This window comes from Hyalella azteca, unplaced genomic scaffold (genome assembly GCF_000764305.2).
Source record: "Hyalella azteca isolate HAZT.00-mixed unplaced genomic scaffold, Hazt_2.0.2 contig3301, whole genome shotgun sequence".
NCBI classification, from domain to species: Eukaryota; Metazoa; Arthropoda; class Malacostraca; order Amphipoda; family Hyalellidae; genus Hyalella; species Hyalella azteca.
Window position 1 is genome coordinate 53,756 of NW_025933553.1, and position 12,548 is coordinate 66,303.

The 12,548-nt window shown below is 36.5% G+C and overlaps 1 protein-coding gene across 2 annotated transcripts in view; it reads right to left on the reverse strand.

The window, feature by feature from the left end:
- Positions 1-10,977: 10,977 nt before the first annotated feature.
- The window catches only part of LOC108666071 (solute carrier family 35 member C2-like), an 11,485-nt gene continuing 9,914 nt past the window's right edge, over positions 10,978-12,548 (reverse strand). For both annotated transcript variants that reach the window (XM_018152880.2, XM_047879527.1), the window contains exons 8-9: positions 12,252-12,380; positions 10,978-11,548 (exon numbers count right to left, since the gene is read on the reverse strand). In XM_018152880.2, coding sequence (XP_018008369.1) covers positions 11,342-11,548; positions 12,252-12,380 — 336 coding nt within the window. In that variant the 3' untranslated portion in view covers positions 10,978-11,341. The remainder of the gene's footprint in view (positions 11,549-12,251; positions 12,381-12,548) is intronic.

The window sequence follows — 12,548 nt, forward strand, 5'->3', positions numbered from 1 at the left end:
GCATGCATAGCACTTGAAAATTCCTCTTATATGCTTCAATAAAAACCTGATTAAACCTTTATCAGTCCTGCAAAGAAAACCTATCAATATTGTGGGTAATACCTCAGGTCATTAAAAAGGAAACCTAAAACCTGCTCATATAAACTTTTGGTGGCACATAGCAGCAAAAAATATAACTCAGTACTCACTGCAGTGAGTGACAGAGAGCGCATTTTCTCGTCGACGAAAACATGAAGTCACGGACGGACAGACAGACGGGCAGACGGACGGACAGACGGACATGGCGAGCACAATAGTGCATTTTTCCATAAATGAGAAAATGCGCTAAAAAGTGCCGTAAACCTCTTGATGTCGGACTCTAACTTCGTTCACCTGGCTGCCGGTTGGTTTATAGCCGTCCGGTTCCGCGTTGGTATAGCTGACTCACTCGGATACCGATCCGGAATTAATTTGCGCAGGCTAATTGGCTCGTACACGAATTCACGGAGCTGGAGATTGAAGGGATTTGTTTCGGTTATAACTGCGGCTGATTCAATCTGCTTTTGCGGTTTTGGCTTTACTGAGGAACACGCGGTGATTGCACATTCAAACGATTTTAATTTACTTAATCGCAACTATGTTGAAGTGAAGCAAACCGAGAATACTTTCGCATATTAAATTATTATAATTTCAGGAGCCGTGCAATAAAAAATAGTTAAGAGTTCGTAACTCCGTTTACTAGCCACTGACGGCTTTTCAAGTTAAACTCTCGAATCTGAGACGTTAAATTGGCCGTTAATTACGCGTATATACCATTAGGCGAGATTCTTTGATAGTATTATGTCAGGGTTAAACTAAAACAAACCCCATCGAATAGAAATTAAATAATTTACTCAGCGTTGAGATAACATGATCTTACTTTCTGTTATAGAATAGCAAACGAGTAGTAAATGTTTATAGCTCTCGTCGTTTGCAATGCATTCGAAGTTTGCATACATGTTTGTGTCGTCTGAAGCGCTGATGCAACTGATAATGAGGTAACCCTTCCGGACGTGAGGCGAGTGGTGAAGAACCAAGTCCTCAGAAGTGAACAAAAGAAGAAGATAATGAGGTTATATTGTGCACGAGACTCCCAGGCCTATACATGCAGACAGTGTAAAATTATGCTGAGCGCACGCAATGCAACGGTCAGTGCCAATTCCGCTATAATAATGAGTATATTTCAGTAGCTTATGCAACTGCACCGCCAATTCGTGTGTCGGTTGCTAGGGACGCACTCCAACAAAAAAGAAAAACAAAGCCATCTTCGTCCCTGCATTATTCAGCCAAGTGATCATATAGGTCCATCCATTAGCCACAGTGAGAACAAGTTTTCTTAATAATCTTTATTGCCAAGCATGAACATAAGAACTAATGACTTAAACTGTTGCTGAGATGGTTACTTGAATCAAGACTATTACTGAGACTCCTGAAATAAATAAACAAACAAGAATAAATATCTAGCAAAGAATCGACATGGACAAAAATATTGATCATAATGAGAAGCACGAAATTTAAGCATTAAAATTGACACAAATTGCACGCATGACAAACGATAGTAATCCTAGCATCCACAGTTTTCGCTGTTCCTATTTACACCAGACGTACCTTACACATCGACGGCAACCACACGACTAAACTAGGTTCCGCTATTCGGATAAGGTCACGTCAAACTCTCTCTAAAACAAAATGAAAAATATATATCCTATCCAATCCCTTACACGGTTAGCAGAGATTTAGTGTTTAAAAAAATTACAGTTGATTACTGCGAAAAAAAAAAAAAACAAATTCTGACCAGTATTACGGTCATTTTATTTAGGGAAAATGAAATGATGAACCAGGCAAGAGACATGACAGCCAATCCTCATTTGCAGCAATTTGGTATGATTTTTCTATAACACTAAACAGTTGCAGTATAATAAGGAACAATATATACATTTTATAATGTTCTTCTAAACAAAGTATTGCATCCAGAATGTTTTTATTCGACCGCTATCGCGGACTTTCTTGAAAAACAATTCAAGTTCACCACATGATCCCAACGATTCTTGAACATTTCAAAGACGATTTAAAATGCACATTGCCCACTGTAATTTTATGCAAACTTTTTTTTTCTCTCTGCCTTTACTGCAATGGACTAGGGGAACGCTAGTGTATGGAACTCACATTTTCTGAGCTTTGCGGGGACTTAGCCGGGACTTTTTTGGTCGGGACTGAGCGGCTCTTGAGATGCGTTGCAGGCGATGAAGTGCCGACGTTACGTAGTCGGTGTCACGCATCTCTATTGATTAGACACGCCACGACCTGCACCACGTTTGTTGGTGCTGTGTTACTAATACAGTTACTGTGATCCGTAGGCTTTTGATGCAAATCACATTTGTTGCATATCACATTTATGTTCATGTACTCGTGATTTATTTTGATGCATAGGCCTTTGTTGCACATCACATTAATGATGTACTCATGATTTCTTCTGATGCATAGGCCTTTAATTGTTGCATTTCAAATTTACGATGTACTCATGATTTCTTCTAAGCATAGGCCTTTTTTGCACATCACATTTATGATATAAGTACTTATATTATTAGTTTGCTTATATCGCAAGTTCACAAGGAATTTGAAAGCAAAGAAAACGCCAAGAAAATTCACCATATCGATATTGAAAACGTTTCGGAGTCCAGCTCCATCATCAGTTCGACTAAACTAAAAATGAATAAAATCACTTTAAAAGTCAAAATTCGAAGACAGACATAAAACCTAAACAAGACCTAACATTATATCGAATCATATAATCTGGAAATAGTAAATCGCTAGGATTTTATATTCTTGTCGTACCCCTAAGACCAAGTTGTTATAATCTAGTCCTATTTATTTCGATATAATGTTAGGTCTTAATTAGGTTTTATGTCTGTCTTTGAATTTTGACTTTTAAAGTGATTTTATTCATTTTTAGTTTAGTCGAACTGATGATGGAGCTGGACGCCGAAACGTTTTCAATATCGATATGGGGAATTTTCTTGGCGTTTTCTTTGCTTTTAAATTTATGATGTACTCATGATTTCTTTTGATGCATAGGCCTTTGTTGCATTTCAAATTTATGATGTACTCATGATTTTTTCTGATGAATAGGCCTTTGTTGCATATCACATTTGTCATGTACTCATGATTTCTTTTGACGCATAGGCCTATGTTCCAGATCACATTTATGATGTACTCATGATTTCTTCTTATGCATAGGCCTTTGTTGCAAATCATGTTACAGTTGACGATATTTCTTGTGATGGATCGGGCTTTGTTGGAAATAATATATGTACAGTCGTCGCTAAAAATTACTTTCATGATAAACTATATGCATAGAGAAGTGAAGCAAACCTTGTGTGATATGTAGGTAAAAGATATGTTTGTTGTCCAGCCACTGCTTCACAATTATCAACCTCACGCCGTCTCACGAGTTATTCACTCCATAAGAACTCGTTTTTCTGTTCACAGTTTTCGATTCCTTTTGGTCAAGCATTTTCTGACTCCTAATATTATACGTTTAGAGTCACCTCATGCTTTCTATCCAGAAGCCAATATATCTTTTGCCCCTAATGTTTTCCAGCCCCGGGTAATATATTTCTAGGACTGTTTGCTATCTAGCCCGAGTTATTATACGTGTAGTACTTTTTGCTACCTAACCTGATGTATCACATATATGTAGTTACTGTTTGTTTTCTAGTCCGAGGTAGTAGAGTGTAGTACTGTTTGCGACCAGGCCGGAGGTAGTACACATGTAGTACTGTTTGTTTTCTAGCCCGAGGTAGTAGATGTGTAGTACTGTTTGCTACCAGGCCGGAGGTAGTACACATGCAGTACTGTTTGTTTTCTAGCACTCTTTGTTTATCCAGCATTAAATATTCAAGATGACGTCACAAGTCATCGACCAGCGCGCTGCTCATTCATCAAGTCAGGCCTCTGTGTGCCAGGTGTCAATGCCCACATTATTGTCATTTATTGAGTATGAATTCCAATTTATAAAAATAAAATATATTCATTTCATCGTCAATTTTACACTACACACTGCAGAGTTTGTGCAGACAACATATAAAAAATGTTTATTTTTATTTTTTCAATCCTGTTTGACGCACAGAAAAAGAAATTAACACCCTCACCGCGAACAATCCTCGATATATTCTACAGAGCTGTTTTCTTTTTATGTTCCATCAGATTATCAAGATAATCATCACTCATGCGTTCGAACTTCCCCGATTATCAACGCCAGAGCTCCTCTAGACACCCCACCTCCCCCTGACCTCCTCCTCCCGCCAGGGCTCCTCTAGACACCCCACCTCCCCCTGACCTCCTCCAAAGAAAACATTCCGCCTCCCTGCCTCAGCCAACGGTTTCGAGAATTTCATGAATTTCTGTGACACAGGAAGAGACGGTACAATGCCAGTGACATTCAATGAGTACAAAATATATTTTAGGCAAATTTCCGTTGCTATTCCGTAGCAATTTTCCCAAATAATTTCATAAAATGGTCGGGTTTGAAGCAAGCAGTGTTCAAAAATCAACGAAATATTCGACACAACCAGCTGCAGTAAATTTTTTTTCAGTTTCATCAAGATAGTTAGTTGGTCGTAAATTCCGCACATGGTCCAAAATACTATTCAAAAATTTTAATCTACAGGAATGTAGGAAAAAGTTTTTGGTTTTGAAGTACTCGAGATTCATGTTTTCTTGCTATTAGTTGTCCAAAATCATACAAAAATACTCAAATTTTGTATAGGTTGGCAGAATTTGTTCCTTTAAGCAGGTTTCACTGAAACCAGAGAATTTATTTTATCGGCAAATTTTTTCTTATTTTCTTCAATATATCGAACACTATTATTCGTTTGCGTTGGTAAATCGAAAATCAGGGTATCGATGAACATTTTTAATTTGTTAACATCGTTTTGAATGTCTTCCAGTACCTTTATTTTCGATTTGTCAATGCAAACGAAAAATATTATTTGATATTGAAAAAATAACCAATAAGAAAATTGTCAATAAAACAAATTTTCTGGTCTTCAATCAAATCGGGATGAATACTCAAAAGAGCAGCTGGTTTCAATTCACATTCAGGTTATCCTTCAAATTATCTTTAAGTTATCTTTCATGTTATCCTTAAAGTTATCCTAACCAAAGGGGATCAATAAGCGGCCCTCGCTCATATTATGTTCCTCATATTCAAATATGTGTATCATTAATATACCTAAACTGCAAAATAATAAAAAAATCAAATGCATTGCAAACGCCAAGTTAATTCACCAAGTTTTATTGTAAACGTTATATATGAAGATACTGTTAATTTTGGCGATATCTTTGCTTTAATAATCGAGTAATTCACCATTTTTTCATTCAATATATTTTCATAACAGCTTATGCAAATTTCAGTGGCTTTTTCCGTGCTTTTAAAATCTTGGTCAAATATTCATATTTCCACGCAGCAGTCCGTCAAATTGCACGTCAATGGTCGCGGAACGGAAGGAATTATGAGGCCTAAAATGGAAATAGTTTAGCAGGAATTCCACCGCTGCATAGCCAGCCATTCATCTGCTGCACCATGAATTTGCCAGAAGTTTTATAATTGGATTTCCAATCAGTATTATCCATGAGGCCATTATTTACTCCCGACATAATTAAAAATCGTCTATTAACTCATTTCGTCACTTCAAATTTTTTTTGGATGGGTAAATACTCTTAAATTTAAAAATATATATTTTCTGCTGCAAGCCGCTTAAATGGTAACGTACTGTCATGGTCTCACGGTAACGTGTTGTCACGGTTAACGCACTCAGACGTAACAGATTCAGTATGAAAAAAACTATCCTAATGACATTAGCATCAAACTCCCTAATCCTAATGACATTTGAATCAAATACCATAATCCTAATGACATTTGAATCAAACACCATAATCCTAATTATATTTGAATCAAACACTATAATCCTGATGACCTTTGAATCAAACACCATAATCCTAATGACATTTGAATCAAACACCATAATCCTAATGACATTTGAATCAAACACCCTAATCCTAATGACATTTGAATCAAACACCCTAATCCTAATGACATTTGAATCAAACACCCATATCCTAATGACATTTGAATCAAACACCCTAATCCTACTCTGGCACTCATAAATCCTTCAATAATGAACGGATTTTATTCAAATTTGAAATATAAGTAGATAATATCAGTAATTTGCGGACGGAATTTTTTCAAATTTTTACATTCTTTACTTTTTTATTATCACGGAAAGCCTAACTTCACGTTCACCTCGCAGGTTAGGTCCTAGTCAGGTCAAGTTTCAGTATTTTGTGTCATTAAAAATAAGTAATTGACGTAAAAATCTGAAATAAATCCGTCCACAAATTACTGATATTATCTACTTATATTTCAAATTTGAATAAAATCCGTTCATTATTGACGGATTTATGAGTGCCAGAGTTGTAAATGAAGTTAGGTTTTCCGTATTAACAAAAAAGTTATTGATGTAAAAATCTGAAAACATTTCGTCCGCAAATTACTGATATTATCTACTTATATTTCAAATTTGAATAAAATCCGTTCATTATTGAAGGATTTATGAGTGCCAGAGTTGAAAATGAAGTTAGGTTTTGCATTTGAGTTCGCAGGCCAGTTCGCACGCGAGTTCGCTGAAGTGTCGGACCGGTACGAAACCGAATTCGCATCAAATACGTTGGCCGTTGGGTTTAACCTTACTTACTCACCACGCATACTCATCCAAGACGTTGGCCGTAGTTTTAACCCTCTTTCTGAATACGAATTTCCATTTAAGCCGTTGGACTTGCCCTTACGTAAGGAGTTCATCCGATCCGAGTATTCAGGTATAACCTTTATTATTGACCACAAATATTCATCCGAAAGTTTTGTTTAACCTCCTCACTAAGCACGAATATTCCAGAGCCACTGGACCTGCACTGAGGCATCCACGTTGCGGTTCTTAATATCTCGACGGGGCCTCGCTTTAGAATTGCAAATGGCGACCATATTTTAGGAGATAAACGGCGCATATTCGGCCTGCGATTGGAAGACTATCATATCTTTTATTCATAGTTCAAAAGCCTGCCACCGGCGGCCTGTCAATTGAGCGAAAAAAGCGGCCGAGGGCAAAGAGTTTTTACTTTTTTTGCAGGACGCTTTCAAGAAGACGGCGACCTCTAAAAAATTCCTCAATATTATCAAGTATTATCAAAGGATATTTATTTTTCAGTGGCAAATTTCAAGCAAAATTGTAAGATGAATTTTTTTCTCATTTAGTAACTACAGTTCAACGAAAAACAAATTTCTTAATCACGACTGCAACATCAAATGAACGAATAGGCATCAAACGGACTAAAAGTTCCATCAAAACTATTCCTTAAAATGGAAAAGGTAAAAATATACATAAAATCACCATTAGTGTTTATAGAAAATTTATATAAACGTACAAATTAAAAAAAAAACCTGGCTAAGTATCTACCAATTACAGAGCACACGCTGCAAGCCATCAAATGGGGACACCTAAAGCACAAAGATTCTTATCAATGAGAGAATAGGAAAATAATTCAAAAACTTTTCCAATTCGCGTACGTGGAATCATTACCAAAACATCGAAATAAATTGGCACCTTAGACAACCCGAACTAAACGGAAACTTAAGCCATTAAATGAAAAACAAATTTCCGCTTTTGAAGAGTTTCCGTTCACGTATGACTTTCTGTTTCACTAACGAGTAATTCATAAGTAATATATTTAAAATTATTATTGCCGTCAGCGTTTGTTTGGTCAAATTTGGCCTGTCGCGGCGTTGAGACTTACAGCTCGCCAGGAGGAATGATCTCGAGCTGCATTTAAAGAGTTCAACAGCCATCGTTCAAGTGAGGAAAATACTTCCATCTCATAAAATTTCAGTTATTATATCATAAGTTCATTGTGAGTGATTCCCTAATTTGTAGTTTGTTGATTCCTAATTAGTGATTCCTAAATTCCTAATCCTAATTCCTCTTCAATCTAAAATAATAATTAGTAAATTCAGCGAATATATCAACAGTTTTGTAATCTTATCTGTCGCTTTGGAGCGTAGAAAGTAAAGAAAATATGCGCACAAGTTAAAACTTACAAGAATTCATGAAAGATGAATTAACAAGAGAATGAACACGTTGCTCCAGGATCCGATTCTCAGTCACAACGATAAAATCTAAACTAAGAATTCGAATAAAAAAAAGCTATCTGATTCAAAAAGCTGTTTTCAAGTCGACACTTGAAGCCCATGAACACAATTACTGTACTGGGTCATATTATTGTGCTAATAGTAAGACTTTCTCCGTATAGCACTGATAGTGCGTACACAAGTAAAATAGTCACTAGATTGATTTAATCGCAGATTCACTAGAAATTTGAAAGCGAAGAAAACACCTTAGTGCGTTCTTTATCAGAATAGTGTGATAGATACAGAGTGCGTTCTTTATCAGAGCCAACCTGAGTCAGGATGACACACACAAGGACTATAAGAACATTGTTTTTGGACAGCGTCCCACTCATTGCTGAAAATATCTCGACTAACATACATCACAAGCACCGTGAAAATGAAATTTTTCACATTATATTATTAATGACCCCGTATATAATATATAAAAATCAATTTATACATAAAAACATGCAGAACTTAGAAAGCTTTATCGTTTTGTCTCGATACCAGAAGCTACCTCATCGTCACGGTTATACCTGGCAGCAGGATATAAGCAATAAAATTCTAATGGTGGCGACAACTGAAAATGTTCATCAAAACAACGTATATTTTTGTCTCTGACTGCAGGAATATTTGTTCATATTCATATTTTTATACGCTATTTAAGTTAATTACCGGAGATTAACTCACCATCGAGTAGTGATAAGAAAATAAGACCTCAACTAAACTGAATGCCGATACGCGATAGAGAAATTAACGAGCATGTAAAAAATTCTACTAATATGGAGGATACTGATATAATATCCTAAAGGGGAACTTTTGCCTACTAGAGATAGCTCGGCATCAGGGTTTAGGTTCGAATAGCATTAACGGCATTTGATGTATATACCCACAGTTCGTTTAGTTGTGATAACTAGTTACCAGAGCTTTAGGTACGAATAGCATTAAACAAATAAATATGTACAAAAAGTAGGTTAAAATCAAGTGAGTTCTCACAATACGAAATTCAAAGCAGAATCTATAGGAGGCAAACACAGCACATGCCTGGGCAACAGTCGAGACTGAGGAATGTCATAATAAAAATATAAAACAACAAATAAAAATATAAAATTATGAATGAAATGAAGAATTCCATCTGAGATTAAATTTCAGTGTAACTAAAGCATTAAAATTATCCAGGATAATGTACACGTAAGCAAATGCTCTAAAGACTTAAGCACACAAACAAAACAGACAAGGCTGAGATACATAAATGAACTGGGTTCAAGACTAATGACACTAATAAATTAATTATATTGTGTTTATAATAACAATGCATTCTCACTGAGTAGAAATAATCAAAATTCCACATGGACATACGGCCGACCTGCTGATTTCGGTTGACTGACTTCAGAAACCAAGGCGATGGTTCCAAACTTTCTGACATTTTACGAATGTCATCGTGCCAATATTAACATATTTATTTGCAAATATTAATACATATTTCATTTTATTGAGAACTACGTAACTATTTTTTTGCAATTTTTTCGTTACTCACAAAACATTGCTGAATAACCAACACGAGGGAGGGGAGGTAATGAACCCCACAGCTTGAGGACCACCGAGCGACGGCGATAAAACTAGTCACACCGCAACTATTCCCCGTATTTCTAAGAGTCTCCCTCGTTATTCCCCTTATTTCTAAGAGGGTACCTCGTTATTCCCCTTATTTCTAAGAGGGGTCCTTATTATTCCCCTTATTTCTAAGAAGCCCAACTATTTGCATTTATATGTAAGAGGGTCCCCCATAATCCCCTTATTTCTAAGAGGGTCCCTCGTTATTCCCCTTTTTTCCAAGAGGGTCCTTATTATTCCCCTTATTTCTAAGAAGCCCAACTATTTGCATTTATATGTAAGAGGGTCCCTCATTATTCCCCTTATTTCTAAGAGGGTCCCTCGTTATTTCCCTTATTTCTAAGAGGGGTCCTTATTATTCCCCTTATTCCTAAGAGGCACGAATTTCTCCTGAAGCTCTCGGGAATGTATTGTGTTCTGGTATCGAGAAACCTATCGAGAACATTCGGCATGTACAAGAACATAGAAAAAAACAAGTTTATAAGAGAAATTAGTTAAGATTTAGCCTGTCATAAAAACAACATCAAGTTCATTTCATTACAAAATAAAACATATCACAATCCGCATAAACAGTTTTAGCACCATTTATAACCCTAAGGATTTATAAATTTTCTCTTCTCAGTGCCAATAAGTAAATACGTCAATGTTTACAATATATTCGATATAGAAAAAAACTTAAACACATAGCGAGATAAATATTGCTGACTAAACGATCAAGCAATAATTCATAATTCTTGTTATAAACAATAATAATCCATTACTAAATCCTATTACTACTACTTATTAATCATCAGTATAGTTAGGTGACAAGATCTTTCTCGAAGTATAGCCAACGAGCTCGAAAATTCAGCATTAATATGGAAAAATGTTAATTCTTACGGTAGCTAGAAATAAATTCGTACATGGTTCATCCATGGGAATGCAACGTTTAGAGAAGAAGAGGTAAAGCAGCACTAGAAAAAACATCATTAGTTTAAAAAAATATTGAAGTCTCGAATGCTTGAGCTGAATTTCATAATAAGCACCATCAACATTGTTCACTCGATTAGCTAGTCGCGAATGAGCGTCGGAAGTGGCACTTTAATTTTAATATTATTTACTACGTAAATACTTCAATAGATGATATTTTGGCCTTACAGGTGGTTAGGAGGTAGTATTCATTTGTTTTATAAATACTTTTGTGCCAACAAGAAAGGTCAGCCTCAGAACAGTCAGGTTATCAGACCCAAATAAAAGCTTCACTTTTAGTGTACCGTAATGTAATTATTCCTAAACACGAATAGTACAACAGAGATTATGCGAGTAAAACCATTCACTTCTAAGCGTATCGAACTGATATTGTTCCAATCCTAGACACATCAACTACTAATTGCAGCCCCAAAAAACACGAGTTGCATATATACAATATAACCAAAGGCCTATTACCAGTTACTGTGCTAACATAAAAACTTGTATAAAATATACTTCACATGTAATGGCATAAAGCATATACTATCTGGAGAACATCTCCATCTCCTCGTCTGACTGGTCGAAGGAATCTTTGAGCAGCGGCTGGGCCACCTCCGCTGGGAACACAAAAGCGTCCCCGGTCCCTGGGGGCGATGTCGGACCCTTCAGGGACGCGGTCTCCAGCCTCAGCTGCCGGGCCTTGAAGAAAACGTGTAGGGCGATGCCCAGCACACACAGCAACAGCCCGGCCTGCAGGAATAAATATCAGTTACAAATCTATTAAATATATCTTATTGCTACAAAGACTGCAGTGACAACAAATCTCAGCTAGAAATTAATAATATACACCGTTAATAATTTATAAAACAAATAAATAATTGAAATATATTAATCAAAAAGACATCGGGAGATAAGATAACGTGTTACTGCAAATATCATTTATAAATAAATCACAACATTTTGTAAGATAAGTAATAATGTCACTTGTTTGCTTTAATCGCAAATTCACTAAAAACTTAAAAGCAAAGAAAACTCCACAAAAATTCATATGGAATTTCCGAACTGACGATGGAGCTGGACTCCGAAACGTTTTCTTTAAAGATACTATGAATTTTTGTGGAGTTTTCTTTGCTTTTAAGTTTTTTTGTAAGATAAGATATCGTGTTAGTACAAAAACTGCAGTAATAACAGATATCAGTCGTAAGGGAATCAAAGGATATAGTAATGTATAACGGATATATTTGTTATGGGGAAGGGTATTCCTAACGTATATGACGTTCATTGAAGGCATTCATTAATAACGGATATATCCGTTATAAAGGATGTCAGCTCACAAAAAAGTTATCCGTCTGAAATTACGAAGCCCAATGTTATTGACTAAAGAGAGGTGCTCATGGTAATAGTACACGGCTAGGGTTAAGATATTTAAAGACTAATCTTACTAATTACTAACCTTATTTATGAGGGAGAGGTGCTCGTGGTAATAGTACACGGCGAGGGTGAGGGTGGCGATCTCCTTAGCAACGCCTGAGATGGAGAAGGTGAGGGACGACGTGCAGCTCACCACGTAATATTCCGAGATCTGAGGGAGGGGGCACATCGTGAGGTGCATACACGGCACATCGTGAGGTGCATGCACGGCACATCGTGAGGTGCATACACGGCACATCGTGAGGTGCATACACGGCACATCGTGAGGTGCATGCACGGCACATCGTGAGGTGCATACACGGCACATCGTGAGGTGCAT